The following is an 18,544-nucleotide window of genomic DNA, read 5'->3' on the forward strand; positions in this document are numbered from 1 at the left end:
AACACCAAGATCTAATTGTAAAGGCTTGGGGTGGAGAATCAGGAGTTCTGAGTTCTAGTTCCATTACTGTCCTGCTGTGTGTCTTTGGTTAAATCATCTAATCTCTCTATGCTTCAGCTTCCTCATCTATAAATCAACTGCCTTTCAGACTGTGAGCCCCATCAGGGACAGTCTGATCACTTTGTAATGAATTAAGTGCTCAACACATAGAATGTGATTGATAAATACCTTATTTAATCAATGCCATATAGCAGGTCATTTCATTTTATTTTCCATTTTTCCTTCCACTTGTCCTCTCCCATATCACTGTTATCTTGCACAGCACTGTGTGCTCCTGGATGGATAGAACACTTGAGGTCCCATGGCCTAAAATGATTTTAAGCCCAAATAATGAGAACCAAATGGAGAAACCAAAAGGAAACTGAACACCTATTGCGGTCCCTTTGCATGCCCTTTGAATTTCATGTTACATGAAGCTGTGGTAGTGGGGCAGTTCTGGTGATGTTTGCTACATTTATTCTCTTTGTGCTTTTACTTTAGGGGCATGGGGAGAGCTAGAAGATGGTGAGGAGGAAAAGAAGGAAGAAGAGAGGGTATTGCTAAAGAAGCAGCGTGGTCTAGTGGATAGAGCACAGACCTTGGAGTCAGAAGAACTTGGATTCTCATCCCAGTCTCCCTACATGTTAATCCCCATTTTACAGATGAGGTAACTGAGGCACAGAGAAGTTAAGTGACTTGCCCACAGTCACAGCTGGCAAGTGGCAGAGTTGAGATTCGAACCCATGATCTCCTAGAGGTTACAGTCCCAGTGGGAGAGCCACTTCCTGAGAGGACATTGATCTCCCCCACTGTGTGACCTTGGGTAACTCACCTCACTTCTTTCTGCCTCGGTTACCTCATCTGTAAAATGGAGATTAAGACTGCGAGCACCATGTGGGGCAGGGACTGTGTCCCACCCAATTGCCTCGTAACCAACCCAGCGCTTAGTAAAGTATCTGGCACATGGTAAGCACATAACATATGCCACAGTTATTATTATTGCTAAGTCTTGGCAGGAGCTTGTAAAGTGAATTGAACTTTAGGCTCCTCTCAGGTGTTTGAAGCCGTTAGACCTTCAAAATGCAAGTGTGGGGCTTATGACTTCATTCTTGCAAAGCCACTCTCCTACTCCATAACCTCTTCATGGCATTCTTCACCACTGCATTCCTCAGGGTGTAGATCAGAGGGTTCAACATGGGGGTGATGATGGTATAAAATATGGCAACCATTTTATCTTCTGAAAAGGTGGTGTCTGGACGCATGTACATAAAAGTACAGGGCCCAAAGAAGATGATGACCACAGCGATGTGAGAACCACAGGTAGAGAGAGCTTTTCGCCGCCCTTCCTCGCTCTGCTGTCTCAGGGACCACAATATGACGGCATAAGAGAAGAGCAAGATGAGAAAGCTCCCCAGAGCGATCGTCCCACTATTGGCCGTGACTACAACACCAGCCAGATGGGTATTGGCACAGGCAAGTTTCAGCACAGGATGGACGTCGCAAAAATAGTGATCGATCACACTGGGGCCACAGAAGGGCAGCTGGACAACCAAGGCCACCTGAATGATGGAGTGGATGAAACCCCCAGCCCACGTGCCCACGAGCATTTTATTGCACACAGACCTGTTCATGATGTTCATGTAACGGAGAGGTTTGCAGATGGCCACGTAACGGTCGTAGGCCATCGCCGTAAGGAGGAAGATCTCGGTGCAACCAAAGAAATGGACACCAAAAAGTTGCATCATACACCCCTCAAAGGAAATGGTCTTCCTCTCGGAGATCAGGTCTCTAATCATCTTGGGGGCCGTGACGGAGGAGTAGCAAAGATCTACCAGAGACAGATAGTTGAGGAAGAAGTACATGGGTGACCTGTAGAGGTTTCCCAAACAGACGGTCAGCATGATGAGGATGTTTCCCAGAAGGATGATGGCATAGAAGAGGAAAAATATCACAAAACACGCTTTCTGCACTTCTACATTCTGAGAAAATCCCAAGAGCTCAAATTCCGTGACATTGTTTATCTTTTCCATGGATTTATTAAATGGCAAAGTGCATAGGAGGTGATTAATTTCCCTAGAATGGTACAAAAGAAATGACATCATTGATTGTAATGTAGATGGACTCACAGTTCCTAAGGGGGAAAAAAAACACAGTTGTCAAGGGGACAGAATCCTGAATCTTTTTAGTGTGCATTTTTTTTCATTCCCTAAAGGGTTACCATAATTAAAAGTTGCCTCCTGTTTAGAAAGGTCATCTTTGCACCTCTTCCATTCTGTCGGGGCATCTGAACCAAAGCCTCGTGCAGGAAAAATAGGAGAGGTAGTCAGAAGGACCTTACCCACCACTTGTCTGCTGTGTGACCTTGGACAAATCACTTCACTTCTCTGGGCCTCAATTAACACATCTGTAAAATGGGGATTAAGTATCTGTTTTCCTCCCTATTTAGACTCTGAACCCCATATGGGACAGGGATTGCATATAATCTGATCTTGCCCACGATTTAGTGCAGTGCTTGGTACATAGTAAGCGCTTGAGAAATATCAAATGGTTATTAATAATTACAATTGGTTATATATTAAATATTAATCAATAATCTACTGGTATATATTTTGTACAATACAAATATTAATAGGACATAAATGCAGTCTATTAGTAACACAGTATATTATAAAGCTATGATATTACTTAATTAAAAAATTATTTAATTACTAATTTTTATTTTTTCATGCACCAGGTCACATAGTTGGCAAGGGTCAGAACCTGGATTAAAACCCAGGCCATTTCTAGTAGGCCAACCTACTCATCTTAATTTTTTTGTGCCTCTGTTTTCTCATCTGTAAATTAGAGATTCCTGTTCTCCCCTAAGTCTGAAAGCCCCATGAGGGACAGGAACTGTGTCTGACCTGGTCATTTCATAACTACCTCAGAGCTTCAAATAGTCTTTGGCATAGAGTAAGTACTTAACAAATCCCACAATTATTATTATTACTATTATTATTAGAGGGATGAACCTAATTCCTCTGTACAAGAGCAGCTTTGTAGGTGCCTGCTGCAATCCTGGGTCAGTGGGGCCCACAGTTGTTCAGAGAACTGATTGGGAAGCTCCGTGGCTGGAGCACACTTCTGTGGAGGGAGACCAGGAATGCTCCCTGAGAGCCTTCTGCCTCTCAAACACGAAGGAAGCAGAGCCGCACCTCAGGGCCGCTGAACGGTAAGCAGGGCGGATTCAGGACTGCAGCCTGATCTTCTGGCAGGATTAAGTGGGAAAAAAGGAAGTTTTTTCTTCTTAGAGCATACAAGAGAGAATGAGTTCTTTTAGACACACAGGGAAGAATAGACCTTCTGCATCATTTGTTAGAATTACTGCTTTGATAGAAAAAAAAAAACTAACAGTCACGTTGATCAAGAAAATGAAGATGCTTGAATTTAAACACCAAGACAAATTAATCTTTCTATTGTACAATTGTACTCTTATTATATTGTACTCACCCAAGCACTAAATACAGTGCTTAGCATGCAGTAAGCACTAAATAAATTCAATTGAATGAATGAATACAATGGGATATTATTATTATTATATTAAGTGTAAGTCAAGGACCATTCTAAGCGCTGGCCAAGGTTCGAGTTAATCAGATTAGATTCAGTCTCTGCCGCACCTGGGGCTCACAGTCTAAGCAGGAGGGAAAACAGCTATTGAATCCCCATTTTACAGGTGAGGTTACTGAGGCACAGCAAATTTAAGTGACTTACCCATGGTCACACAACAGGCTATTGATGGAACCTGGATTAGAACCCAGGTCCTCTGGCTCCCAGGCACATACCCTTTGTGCTAAGCCATGCTGCTTCCCATTCAATGCTGATGCCATTTAAAATGGAAAAAGAATCTCATAGAGTCTCATAAAAAAAACCTGGAGAAAATCACAACTGCTACAATGTCTCCAGATAATTCTAAGATAAAGGAATGTATAAATTATATCTCAAGTGAGTCGGGTACTCGTGACTTGAAGATATTAATACAAAATGCTTGTTCCCTATATAGAATGTTAACAAAAGAATCATAGTTTAGAAAGGTTAAAATCACGGTTGAGATTGTAAATCCCTAAACAAATACCATCAAAGCCAAAGTCCTTTGATAAATTAGCTGTACGATATCCATCACTATTAATTTTCCAAGTGGCGCTAACTTCTTTTCCTCTCATTTAAAGCCTGCAGTGGCTACTTTAACCCTTTCTTTCTCCTTTGGTAGTGAGGGTAGAATTCCCTGAAAATAACCAGGAAAGGAAATGGAATTTAACCTCTCTTAAATCTACCGCGACCCCTTCAATCTCAACTTTTGACTGAATTAGAATCCTGTTTGTGTTGCTATCTGGTGCCTCCCATGATGATTTCTAGGCTGGAGAATAGAAACTGCTGGGTCTAATAATAATGTTGGTATTTGTTAAGCACTTACTATGTGCAGAGCACTGTTCTATTGCTTCTTCAATGTTGTCTTTCCCATGTGAGACTCATACAATGGTGGTGAATTCACAAGAGGTAAGACTCTGGGAGCTCTCATTAGCCTGTAAGCTCCTTAAGGGCAGGGAATGTATCTACTTATTCTATTGCATTGTACTCTCTCAAACACTTAGTACAGTGTTCCGCACGCAGTAAGCAATAAATACCAATAAATACCTTTGACCGAGCATTCACAGTTTGTGATACTGATCTTCAGAGATTTATGGTGCAGAGAGACCTATTATACCTCTTCAGAAACCTGCTGCTCAACCTGATGACAATGAATCTATTGAATATGAACCCTCTCCCAAATGTAGCCTCGTATTCTGCCTCATACCAACCCATCAGCACTATTTCAGACTTGCTTTGTCTGGTTTTTGGGCTAGAAATTATGGTCAAAGAGCCTGCCCCACAGGATATTTTCGGATCTAGTATTTTGATGCCATGTATGGGATTAATACGGACAATGCGTATGCTCTAGAGATAACAACCAAATAATGGCCTTTGTTAACTGTTGCTATGGTTACCGCATGTCCTTCACCACCTTCTCATTCTGCACATCGGTTGTTTATTCCAAATGCTTCCCCTAGATTTCCAGCCCTTCTGTCTGCTTCCTTTTCAACTTCGTTGATAGGGATTATACCATCCATTTGAGTCATTTGAATTCCTAAAATGAATCCTAAATTATAGCAATTTTCCCACAGCTCCATTGTTCATTATCGTGCCACGATTCTCTGGCAAAGCAACTTGAAGTGCATCTTAGACATCTATGTAGATTCAAACAGATCTCCCTTTTTGTATTGCAACCTGTGGCTGGTTCAAATCATGCCTCATTAAAATAGCAATAATAATAATAATAATGAAAAGAATGGTATTTGTTAAGCACTTATTGTGTGCCAAGCACTGTTCTAAACACTGGAGGAGATAGAAGTTGATCAGGTTGGACATGGTCCCTGTCCTATGCGGGGCTTCCAGTGTAAGTGGGAGAGAGAACAGGTTTTTCATTCCCATTTTACAGTTGAGGAATCTGAGGCACAGACAAATTAAGTGACTTGCCTAAGGTCACACCGGAGTAAGCGGCCCAAATGGAATTAGAATCCAGAACCCCTGACTCCCAGGCCCGAGCTCTTTCCCCTAGGCCATGCTACTGTGAGTTTAACCCCATATTATTTTCCACTCAGTCTGCAGTCTTGTAAAAAATCTAGGACAGTGTTGGTCCCAGTTAAAAAGTGTTTAAAGTAAATTGATGCACTGAGACTTAGAAGAGAGCAAAGTGGCTTGCTACAATATAGTCCATTAGCTAAGCCAAATAAATATATTGTTTATAGACCCCCACTTGGTAAGAGAAAAATTCAGTTTACCACACAGCAAAGCAGGCCTTATTTCAGTGTTTGGTGTACCTCCCATAAAAGTATCTCTGTTTTATGAAAATGGTGTAAGGATAAATAGTACAGTTAAAACATATTCTGTTGTACCTAAAATGTCCTAATGACTTTCTAAGTGTGGCGGAAGGGATGGAGGTTGGAGTAGTTACTGGAAACAGTGGCAGAGGCAACCATCAGCTTCTCCATGACTCGTGATTCCTGTTTCAAAGGATTCTGAGTCAGTGACTCCATAAAACCCGGCAGAAAAATCCATGTGATCACTCCAATTATTCCGCTTGATATGAACTTTCGAGTGGTAAATGGATAATGTATTTCTAGGACCTCAATGGCCATTTTCATTATTTCAAACATATATCAACAGACCTTGTGCTGAACCTCATTCAACTGTAAAGAAGTGAGCAGGGAGCTGTGTACTATTCTGCTGTATTGTCCTCTCCCAAGTGTTTAGTACAGTGCTCTGTACATAGTAAGTGCTCAGTAAAAACCATTGATTGATTGATTCTTTGGTTCTTGTATTCTTTGCCTCCCTCTATTGCCTCATACTAAACTACAAAGAGACTATTTTCAAAAGCTATAAATGCATTTTTTTAAAGTCCCCATTTTAACAGAGTTAGTTCTTTGAAAATCTCACCAGCAAACCTTGCTTCAGGGGTTGGGTTTTCAGCTTTTCCACTGCTCCTTTCTGAGCTCTTTCAGAGCTCTTTGGAAAGCTGGAAAAGAAAGTTCTCTCAGCAAATGCCGAGGGATATCCTGAGATCCTTTTCCCCCTGATCTCAGAAAGAAACAAACACTTTAGTTATATACTTGCCCCTCACTCCTAAAATCTAAGCTATAACAGCATCTTTGGGGAAAACATCCCCTCTGTTATCCCCAGTCACCACAGACATATTTAAAGTGAATGATGTAAAGTGTTATGAACCTGGGGAATTTCATCCCAAAAGAATCCCAATCTCCCAGTTAGAAATGTTTCCCAAACAAGCCAATAATCTTGGCTTAGGTTAAAATAAATTTTTAAGACTGAAATTTTCAGAAAATGAAAATTAGGCCCATTCCCTGTCAACTTCACAAACCTAAAATGCATCATTAAATGGATGCAAAATAATTGTTTTCTTCTCCTCTAATAAATACCCTTCAATTTATATCACTCCCATTTTGTTGTAGTGTTAGGGCACACAGGAGTTTTAAGCAAGGAAAGAAATTCTGCAGCTTCCTACATATTTTTCGGAATGAAGAAAAGATTTGGGCTGCAAACTGTCACAAAGCAAAAAAAACTGACTGGGCATCAACATGCCTGATCTCCCAACATGGAGTCACCAGCTATTCTAGCAGTAACCAAGCTAAATCATCAACACGACAGGACAAGAATCAGCTTGATGCATATCTGGTCTTCAGGGATCATTATCTCCTATTCAAAGGAGCTTAGGAAACCCCAAAGACTCCAAAGAGTTTTCCTTTTGATGGGGAATTTCTTGCATAGAGCAGAGAAAAAGAAGGTCCACCTTCTGAGAATTTCAGCTTTCTTCTTTAGGACTATACTCCAGGAGCTTGACACTCAGAAGGATTAGTCTAGGGGTTGAGGTGAAATACCTTATGCCCCATTTCACATACTTGGGACTGGTGGGAAAAGAAAGGTAGATCGAAAAAGTCCATTGAAGAGCAATAAACTAATTGTGTGCAGGTAATATGACTGTTTGTTATATTGTTCTCTCCCAAGCATTTAGTACAGTGCTTTGCATACATTAAGCTCTCAATAAATATGACTGAAGGAAGGAAAGAGGGAGGGAAGGAAGGAAGGAAGAAAGGGAGGGAAGGAAGGAAGGAAGAAAGGGAGGGAAGGAGAGAAGGAGAGAGGGAAGGAAGGATGGAGGGAGGAAGGAAGGAAGTAAGGAAGGTATTTTCAGCACTCTTGAAAATAGCCACTTGCATACTCATCCTGGGAGAATAGAAAAAAATTCTGATCTTCCCAACAAATCCCTCATTCCCTCTACTCTGTCTACCTTCTGTGTCACCCCTACACTTGGATTTCTACCCTTTATTTCCTTACCTTCTAGCTCCACCAGCACTTGGGTGCAGATCCAAAATTGACTTTAATGTCTGTTTCTCCATCTAGAGTGTAAATTCTTGGTGGGCATGGGATGTGTCTATCAACTCTGTTGTATTGTACTTTCACTCAAGTGCTTAGTGCAGTGCTCTGCAAGGGTGGGCACTCAATAAGTACCACTGTTTGATCAGAGATCATCTATGATAGGACACAGATAACCCATATTCACATAGATTCCATTTGATTAGATCTTTTGTGAAGAGATGAACTTGTTCTTTCACCAAAATCAGGCTAAGGTTTGATGTTCCCCAGACTCCTTGTTGTACTGATTCTGTACAAGGACTGATTCTGAGCTTGTATCTATGCTTGTGCTTAGCTCAGTACTTAGCCCAGAGAAAGTGCTTAATAAATATCATAAAAATAATAGTAAACTGAAGTCCTTTTAAAGGCCAAATTTACAATACTGAGGGACTCTAGACTACATCCCACTTCGATGTTGGCTACATCTGTCTCCATCAAATGGGGATTAATCTTGCAAGAACCCAGTTTTAGACTTGGAAACTGGTTTGGGGAGAGTTCTGTTCCTTCAGATCAAGCTATTTTTTGCTTTGTTTTTGTTTATTTCATGGTATTTATTAACCATGTATTGTATGTCAGGCACTGTTCTAAGCCTGGGGGAGATACAAGATAATCAGGTAAACACAGTCCCTGTCCCAGAGAAGGCTCACAGACTTAATCCCCATTTTACAGATGATGTAACTGAGGCACAGAGAAGTGAAGTGACTTGTCCAAGGTCACCCGGGAATAGAACCTAGGTCCTCTGACTCATAGGCTCATGCTGTTTCCAGGTTGTTCTACTTAGATCCAGACGGACGTGGCTCAGTGGAAAGAGCACGGGCTTTGGAGTCAGAGGTCATGAGTTCGAATCCCAGCTCTGCCACTTGTCAGCTGTGTGACTGTGGGCAAGTCACTTCACTTCTCTGTGCCTCAGTTCCCTCATCTGTAAAATGGGGATAAAGACTTTGAGCGTCACGTGGGACAACCTGATTCCCCTGTGTCTACCCCAGCGCTTAGAACAGTGCTCTGCACATAGTAAGCGCTTAACAAATACCAACATTATTATTATTATTACGGAGCCCCAGACATCTGAAACCAACACAGTCAGAACTTTATCAGCACAGGTGGACAGAACTTGAGCCTGGTTCAGAAAAGGGATTGTAGTTCAGGATGATCTAGTGATGTCTCAAAAAAATATTTTTGTAGAAATTTGCATTGATTGGGCTTACCAGAGATTTTCAGTTTTTGACATTGCTGATGAATTTTACAGTGGACCATTAGGTAATTCCCAACAACAGTGCATCATTCTACGATAATTGGCCAGGAAATTCCAGGCCTAAATATCCCGCTTTTCCTCCAAAATGGGGTTTCGGTTACTGATTTAATCACTCTGCCAAACCCAAGGTGAGGTAGAGAACAGTCACTTGGTGAATTAAGACAGTTCAAAACAAAGCAATCCACTTTTCTATCAATGTACCTGAGCAATTCAGACAAAAGTCTGAATTATCTGGATAACTGTGTAGACCTATCTGAATATTTCAAGAGGCCTTATCTCTGACCTGAAAACACCAATTTATTTTGGTATGGTGCTATCTGGAAAATTCAAAATCAAATTTACTAAACTCCCCACACTTCTCCAAAGAATGTGTGATTGTTCACAAACCATTCAATAATCAATAACAATATTAATTAAGCATTTAGAAATGCATGAATTATAATATTAAGCTCCAGGAAGAAGACATAGATCATTTCAGACTCTGGCCCTGACTCTCAAAAGACTCAGAATCTAAACAAGTGAGGAAATGTATTTCAGTGTCTGTCTCCCCCTGTAGACAGTGAACTCCTTGTGGGCAAGAATTGTGTCTTCCAAAACAGTTGCATTGCACTTTCCCAAGTGCTTAGCACAATGCTCTACATACAGGAAGCATTCAATAAATATCATTGATTGACTGTTTGAAAGACACAGATGGAAAAAATGTAAAACCAGGACCAACAGTAAAAGATGACTTTTCATGCCTCATCACCTCACCACTCCTCTCTGAGCCACCCACTCCCAAATGCCACAGTCTTTCCAATATTCTCTATGTTGAAAAGACAGAAATCATTGCTGGGGAGGGGAGGGAGAGGAGAACAACCAGCATGGTCTAGTGGGAAGAGCATGGTCCTGGGAGTCAGAAGGACCTGGGTTCTAATTCTGTTTCCACCAGTTGTCTGCTGTGTGACTTTGGGCAAGTTGCTTCACTTCTCTGTGTCTTAGTTATCTCATCTGTAAAAGGGGGATTAAGACTAAGAGCCCCATGTGGGACATGGTCTGTGTCCAACTTGATTAGCCCAGCTCTTAGTACCTCCCTTCCTCCTCTCTCGCCCCGCTCCGGTCTATTCTTCACTCCGCTGCCCGGCTCATCTTCCTGCAGAAACGATCTGGGCATGTCACTCCCCTTCTTAAACAACTCCAGTGGTTGCCTATCGACCTCCGCTCCAAACAAAAACTCCTCACTCTAGGCTTCAAGGCTCTCCATCACCTTGCCCCTTCCTACCTCTCCTCCCTTCTCTCTTTCTACCGCCCACCCCGCACGCTCCGCTCCTCTGCCGCCCACCTCCTCGCCGTCCCTCGGTCTCACCTATCCCGCCGTCGACCCCTGGGTCACGTCCTCCCGCGGTCCTGGAACGCCCTCCCTCCTCACCTCCGCCAAACTGATTCTCTTTCCCTCTTCAAAACCTTACTTAAAAATCACCTCCTCCAAGAGGCCTTCCCAGACTGAGCTCCTCTTCCCCCTCTACTCCCTCTGCCATCCCCCCTTTACCTCTCCGCAGCTAAAGCCTCATTTTCCCCTTTTCCCTCTGCTCCTCCACCTCTCCCTTCCCATCCCCACAGCACTGTACTCGTCCGCTCAACTGTATATATTTTCGTTACCCTATTTATTTTGTTAATGAATTGTACATCGCCTTGATTCTATTTAGTTGCCATTGTTTTTACGAGATGTTCTTCCCCTTGACGCTGTTTAGTGCCATTGTTCTTGTCTGTCCGTCTCCCCCGATTAGACCGTAAGCCCGTCAAACGGCAGGGACTGTCTCTATCTGTTGCCGACCTGTTCATCCCAAGCGCTTAGTACAGTGCTCTGCACATAGTAAGCGCTCAATAAATACTTTTGAATGAATGAATGCCCTTGGCACATAGCAAGCACTTAAGAAAATACCATTTTAAAAAAAGAAACTTGGTGTCTATCTGAAGAGTGAAGACTGCACCCATGAACCCAGGAAATTTAGTGGGGGATTGCCTAGCCCCCTGTGGAAAAGCAATTTGAAAGACAAAATGTCACTGTAATGCAACTGGATTTCTCAAATAAATTTGAATCTATTTCCCAATGTAAATATAGTAGTTCTCATAGATGTCAATCATAATGATCAGATAGGGCCAGGGCATCAAGGAACCCACCTACTAACATCTCAGCCCCAACAAAGAATGAATTGGAAAGAAAAAGTCATCCACTGAATGACATGATTCTCTTCTCATGGAACAAATCTGCAAGAGAAGCAGCGTGGTCTAGTGGAAAGAGCCTGAGCCTGGGAGTCAGAGGACCTGGTTCCAATCATGGCTCCCTCAATCCCTGCTATGTTAACTTGAGCAAGTCACTTAACTTCTCTGGGCCTATGTTGTCTCGTTAGTAAAACGGGGATTTAAATTGTTAGCCCTATGTGGAACAGGGACTGTGTCCAACCCGACTATCTTTCATCTACCCCAGTGCTTAATACAGTTTCTGGCAGATAGTAACTACAATACAAATACTATATTTTTTTTCAAAATCTGCCTTAACTAAGGAGAAACAGAAGTCTATAAAGGAGAAACAGGCAAGAAAGAAGTATGTGGAAAGACAAGATTACAGCATGTGGTGATAGTGATAGAAATGAGCGGTTTCTCCTGACAAATCCAGGCTTCTTTGTGACAAACAGTGATTTTGGTAGCTTCAGAAATCAGGAAAATCTCCGAAGGTTGGATTCAGTTACAAGGCTGACGACTTCTTCAAGAGAGCAAGAATGGAAAGAGGAGGAGGATTTTAACAGACAAGCAAGCAGATTGAGTTTGGAGAATGGTAAGCACGTTTAGAAGAACTAACATGTCAAAAAGATGATGGACATTTTAAGCCCTACTTAAAAATTCTGGGTTCTTTTCAACCCTGATTAAGAGGAGTTGGGACTTGTTGGAGCCCTGGGTAGAGGGAACCTAGAAGTCCAGCCCAAAAAGTTGTGCAGGTGTAAACAACAGCTGGATATCCCCACAGCTGAAAATCCAACGGACCCCTTCCCTTCCACACTATCTATTTTCAAGGTCATGAACTGAAATGCAATTTTTTATTTTAAAACTATTAAGCAAAATTTCATGGACAAACCAGAAATGCGAAATTTCTCACATTCTAGAATAACCCCATCCTATCTGATTGTAACTTCCCAATTCAGACTTCCACCAGGAATCAATACCTCCATAGCAAAATCATTAAGGTCTACAGGCAGAAGAGCTACCAAAAATGATTTCAAATAGATCTCAACCCACATCCAGCCTTACAGATGCCCAAAGTGAAAGGTAGTTTTACCTGGTAAACATCGGCCCCATTTCCCACCTACACAGTTGAGTCCAGATAAGCCTAGAGCTCTCAGAAACCGTCCCTTTGAAGATGTCCCAGGAGGTCATTCCTGGGTCCAAACATCTGGAGGAAGGATTGGAGCATAGAACCCACATGACAGGTAACACATCTTACCATGGCATATTTGGAACAGTATTTGGAACATTGGCAAAAGTTAAACCAAACCAGTTTCACTTGGAACCATCAGTTTCATCTGGATTCACCATTCCACGGAAAGGTTTCATAGCCACATTCCTTTACCAGGTCGGGAAACCATTATTTGTGTTTTAATTTTGAATCCGTTAAAAGACAATTTCTTTTTAATGGTAAAGTTACTGGTGAAAAGAAACACACAGGAGCACCAAAAGGGCCCCTTCTCCAACCCCTCACTCTGTTCCCTACCTGAAGCTCCCTCCCCTTTAAAATACTCCAAGAAACACCTCTTCCCTTCTTCAAAATCTTCCTAATAACTTCCCAGGAATCACTTTTCGGTTCCATAGCTTTCCCATGGCATATTTCACCTCTGTGGTCCTCAGAGTGTAGATCAAAGGGTTAACCAAGGGAGTAACGATTGTATAAAAGACTGACACAGATTTATCCACAGAGAAGGTGGTCTGGGGCCGGGTGTATATGAATATACAGGGACCGAAGAATAAGGTGACCACGAGAATATGGGAGCTGCAGGTGGACAGGGCTTTACGTCTCCCTTCAGCCCCCTTAGACCTCAGAGAGTACAAGATGACCACGTAGGATGCCATGAGTACTACAAAACTCGAGGTACAGATGGCCCCACTGTTGGAAACAAACAACAGGTTTGCCAAGTGAGTATCGGAGCAGGCGAGTTTCATCAAGGGTTGCACATCACAGAAATAATGATCGATCACATTGGGACCACAGAATGGTAGGCTCAGGGTGAGGAAAAGCTGGGCAGTAGAATGCAAGAAAGACCCTACCCAGGCTAAGCCCACCAGAACGCCACACAGATGCTGATTCATGATGGTGGTATAGAGGAGGGGCTTGCAGATGGCCACGTAGCGGTCGTAGGCCATCAGGATGAGGACCAGGATTTCCATGCAGCCGAAGAAATGGGCTGAGAAGAGTTGTGTCATGCAGCCCCCAAAAGTGATGGTCTTCTTGTCTGAGAGAGAGTCTACAATCAGTTTGGGGGCAGTGGTAGAGGAGAAACAGGCATCTGAAAATGACAAATAGGTCAGGAAATAGTACATAGGGGATTCAAGAGTAGGGCTAGTCTTGATAGTCACGACAATGAGGAAGTTTCCAAACAGGGTAGCCAAGTAAAATATCAAGAAGACAGCAAAGATGACCTTCTGCTTCTCTGGATCCTGGGTCAGTCCCAACAGAATGAATTCTGTAACATTGTTTGAGATAGCCATGAGTTCAGTGTCCACGGAGCACTCCTGGGTGAAAACTGGCATTCCTACAAAAATAAGAAACCAAATCTCATGAGCACTAGCTTGGGGCTGAGGCAGGATCTTATTCCAGGGAACAGGGACTGGTTCTCCACTGTCTGGGGGGGAGATGGTGAACTTGAAGAGAACAGCATGGTCATGACTTTGTAAAGTGAAAATTTCTCCATGAGAATCTTTTTATTTTCATTCCAATCGGACTTTCTCATTGAAGAGTCTTTGGAGGTCCCCTAAATTTAACACGAGACAGAAATCTAGTTGTAGAAATGACTAGCTCTGCAGGCCAGGGAGCAATATGTTGTACACCTATGGATCTATTCCTTGGCAAATTGGTTCATGTTCTTCTCTCAGTTCACACTGTTGAGATTTTATTCATGCCACCCCCATTTTAATTTATATGACAATGGAGCAAAGCCTAATGGTTAGAGCATGGGCCTGGGTGTCAGAAGGACCTGGTTTCTAATCCCAGTTCTGCCCCTTGTCTTCTGGGTGACCTTGGTCAAGTAATTTAACTTCTCTGTGCCTCAGTTACCACATCTATAAACTGGGGATTAGGACTGTGCGCCCCATGTGGGACATTGAGTAACCTAATTAGCTTGTATCTGCCCCAGAACTTAGTACCTTCCCTGGAATTTAGTAAGCACTTAAGTATCATTTGAAAAACACAGTAGGAAGGTTCTAACCCTGGCTTCACCACATACCTGCTATGTGACCTTGGGCAAGTCACTTAACTTGTCTTTGCCTCAGTTTCCTTATCTACAAAACGAGGACTTAGTACCTGTTCTCTCTCCTACTTACACTGTGAAGCTCATGTGGGACATGATTAGCTTATATCTACCTCAGCACTTAGTACAGTGCTTAGCACACAGTAAGCACTTAAATACCACAATTATTATTATTATTAAGGCAGAAGAATGGATGAGGTAAGTGACTTGCAGAGAGTTTTCACAGTTTGATTCTATAACTCTACAGCTTAGTTTTCAGTTACTCAGTATAACCACCACGCACATTTTGATCAATTTGCTTTTGTATAATTATATCATTATCTGAATTATTTCCCCACCCATTCTGCTTGGGGACTTCTCTCAATTTCCCAGATTGCCATTCATCACTCAAACAACTGTTTACAGTACCTGTACTGAAAGATTCCCCAAAAAAGAACCAAAGGAGGAGAGATTATCAAAACTGAGTTCAGAAAGAATTTCAAATGTGCTCTACAGTTAAAATGAAAAGAAACAAAAAAAAAATAGCCTGGGAACTGACTTGATGTAAGATCAGATCAGCCATATGCCTAAACTGGAATTGTTTTTCCATTATGAACAAGAAAGAACGCTTAGAAAATTAGTGTTAAGATTGCCTTCCTTGGCATCCATCCTTATGGTTCCATTTCCCTCTAATAACCCATCATGGATCTATCAAATATTGCTCTAATCTCAATCAACAGAACTTTTGTTTATTGAGGACTTACTCTGTGCAGAGCCTGTACTAAGCACTTGGGAGAATGCAATCGAGTTAGTAGACACAATCTCTATCCTCAAGAAGTTTGCAATCTGTTGGGGGAGATAGACACTAAAATAAATTTGTAGTAGGGAAAAGCAAACCTCTCAGGGTCGCACCTTGAGAGTTTCTGGTATTCTACCAGTCTCAACTATGAGAGGGAGACTCAAGCAGAGGCACAGTGCTCAGTGCTTAGAACAGTGCTTGGCACATAGTAAGAGCTTAACAAATACCATCATCATATCCATTCCATTTCTAGTTTAGACAGTGGCTAGTGTGTGGAAGGCAATCGGCTACAAGTCAAAACTCACCAGTGCTGGGCGGCAATGGCATGGGAGAGAATCAAGGGCAAAGACTCAGGTTGACTGCGCAGAAGGAGGTGATGGTAAACCACTTCTGTATTTTTACCAAGAAAACTCTATGGATCCACTACCAGAACGACTGTAGGTGGAGGTGGGGCATTCTGAGAGAGATGTGTCCTTGGTGTTGCTACGGGTCGGACACGACTCGACAGCATAAGACAACAACAACAAGAGGGAGATGCAGCACAGTTTGAAGACATGCATGTGCTTGGTCAGATACACAAGGAGGAACATCCAAGTGCTTGGGTAAATGTGGAAGCGTTGAAGTGGCTGTTGGTGGAGAAGTAGGTTGGGGAGATGAGAGATTTGTCAGGGAAGGCCTCCTGGAGGAGAGATTTCAGATCTTTGAAGATGGGAAGAGCGGTGACCTGCCACATGTGAGGGGAGAGTGAGTTCTAGCTAAGAGGACGATCAGAGGAAGATCATTAGCAAGAAATCATCAGTGAGAAGTATGAGAAAACTTGATCTTTCTTGAGTTTTCAAATATCCTGGCTTTCTCTCTAATAATGATGATGGTATTTGTCATGCGCTTATTATGTGCCAAGAACTGTTAAAAGCACTGGAGTAGATAGAAATTAATCAACTCAGACACAGTCCCTGTCCCACATGGAATTCAAAGTCTAAGTATGCGGGAGAACAGGTTTGAATCCCCATTTTACAGATGAGGAAACCAAGTCACAGAGAAGTTAAGTGAATTGCCTGAGGTCACAGAGCAGGTAATTGGCAGAGCTGAGATTACAAACCAGGTCTTCTGTCTGCCAGGACTGTGCTCTTTCCACTAGGTCACATTGCTTCTCCGCTTCTCCAATAACGAGTAAACTCTTCTCACCCATAATTTTTCCAGAACTTTCAGTTTTTGTCTGCACAACTTTCTTTAGTAACAAATTCCACATCCTGCAGCTGCTCTGTACAGTTACTGTTTTAAGAGCAACTGATCATCCCTAAAATATTCTTCCCCTGTTACCATTCCACTATGCTCTCTACAGTTTAAAACCTCTGAATTATACAAAATGGGATCAGCAATTGTAGTTAAGAATTTCAAATCTTACCTTGGATTCTTTCCTCACCAGTCTCCACGCACAAGGAACTGATCCAAGAAATATCCAGCAGTCGGACAAGTAAAAATTCAGGATGGTTTCCTAATTATCAGTGTGAAATAATAGAGAGAAGAAAAGAAATTTTCTGCTCTGAGAAGCAGCATGGCCTAGAGGAAAGAGCTCAGGCTTGAGAACCAAAAGGGACCTGGGTTTTAATTTTGACTCCACCAATTATCTGGTCTGTGACTTCGGGCAAGTCACATAATTTTTCTGTATCTCAGTTTCAGTTAGTCAACTGTATTCATTCATTCATTCATTCATTCAGTTGTATTTAATGAGCACTTACTGTGTGCTCAGCACTGTACTAAGAATTTAGAAAATATAAATGAGCAATAAAGCACAATATAGAAAGCACTGTATTAAGCACTTGGGAGAGTACAGCACAACAAAATTAGAAGACACGTTCCCTGTCCATAACAAGTTCATCTATAAAATAGAGATTCAATACCTGTTCTTCCTCTTACGTAAACTATCTGAGCCTCCTATGGGATTGGCACTCTGTCTGATTTGATTATTTTCTATCTGTCCTAGTGCTTAATACAGTGCTTGGCACATAGGAAGTGCTTAACAGATACCACAGTTATTATTGTTATTCTTATTGGTGCTGGTGGCAAAAAGCCCTCTCAATAACTAGTCCTCTGCCACCTTCCTCAAACACAATCCTCCACCCTGTAAATTTAAAAGCAAAGGTCTGTTCTTTGTATTCCACTGGATATTTAAAGCCATTCCTTGAATGTTCAGAAATGTGTGTGGCTCTGTCAGCCTCTAGGGCCTAGAGATCTCCCCAGGCAAAAGAGATTGCCAAAGAAATCTAATAATTTACTTTCATTTGGTCAAATTATCTGGGTCCGATTATGAAAGAGGGTGATGGAAGGAACAGAAGAGGGTGGAGCCATATTTTCCAATTCTTTTCTTGGAGCTTCAAAGAGAAAATAAGAGCATGAAACTTCAAAGAGGAAGCGAAGAGAAAGACCAGTTTTCTCCATTCAAAGTCCTTACAATAAACTCCCCTGTTTTCCTTAACACCTGTGTCCTATCCTCATTCTCTGTATTCCATCCACCTTTGCATTTCCTGAATATTAATAGTCATTCATCAAAAAGTTAGTAACTCAGAGGTAACCTTGTGAGTTTCCAAAGGACTTAGGAGACTGGCCAAAACAGCACATGATCTTATTTTACTTTGATTACATCACATTCTAGAGAAATAATTTCAGGCTCTGTTCTTTCAGATGGAGATATTTTTTCAGCCAGCTCAGGGTGCAAAACACTGCCTTGGGGATAAAAGGGAAGATGCAACTGCCAGCCTGCTGAATTGGGGTCAGCAGTAATCACTCTATCAGTGGTATTTATTGAGCACTTACTATGTGCAAGAGCACTATTCTAAGAGTTTGGGAGAGAACAATATAGTGAGCAGAAACATTCCCTGCCCCTAATAAACTTACAGTCTAGAGGGAGAGACAAGGGCTCCAATTTCTGGGCCCCTGAAATTGTTTCCCTTTCAACAGTTTTTGACACAGAATGTTATT

General features: G+C 42.1%; 2 protein-coding genes across 2 annotated transcripts; both read right to left on the reverse strand.

Annotated features, from left to right (window-relative positions):
* Window positions 1-1,142: 1,142 nt before the first annotated feature.
* LOC100083161 (olfactory receptor 4S2-like) lies at window positions 1,143-2,069 on the reverse strand. Its single transcript, XM_001513700.4, has one exon. The coding sequence runs from the start codon at window positions 2,067-2,069 to the stop codon at window positions 1,143-1,145; it is 927 nt and encodes a 308-aa protein (XP_001513750.4).
* Window positions 2,070-12,450: 10,381 nt separating this feature from the next.
* LOC100083139 (olfactory receptor 4C11-like) lies at window positions 12,451-17,055 on the reverse strand. Its single transcript, XM_001513681.4, has 2 exons — window positions 16,971-17,055; window positions 12,451-14,073 (listed from the first exon to the last, which is right to left on the reverse strand). The coding sequence occupies exon 2, from the start codon at window positions 14,069-14,071 to the stop codon at window positions 13,088-13,090; it is 984 nt and encodes a 327-aa protein (XP_001513731.3). The 5' UTR covers window positions 14,072-14,073; window positions 16,971-17,055; the 3' UTR covers window positions 12,451-13,087.
* Between the last annotated feature and the right edge of the window lie 1,489 nt (window positions 17,056-18,544).

The sequence above is a fragment of the Ornithorhynchus anatinus genome, chromosome 3 (genome assembly GCF_004115215.2).
Source record: "Ornithorhynchus anatinus isolate Pmale09 chromosome 3, mOrnAna1.pri.v4, whole genome shotgun sequence".
In the NCBI taxonomy this organism is placed as follows: domain Eukaryota; kingdom Metazoa; phylum Chordata; class Mammalia; order Monotremata; family Ornithorhynchidae; genus Ornithorhynchus; species Ornithorhynchus anatinus.

Excerpts from the sequence above, each read along its gene's own strand:
- LOC100083161 (XM_001513700.4), bottom strand. The coding sequence starts at position 2,069 with ATGGAAAAGATAAACAATGTCACGGAATTTGAGCTCTTGGGATTTTCT.
- LOC100083139 (XM_001513681.4), bottom strand. The coding sequence starts at position 14,071 with ATGCCAGTTTTCACCCAGGAGTGCTCCGTGGACACTGAACTCATGGCT.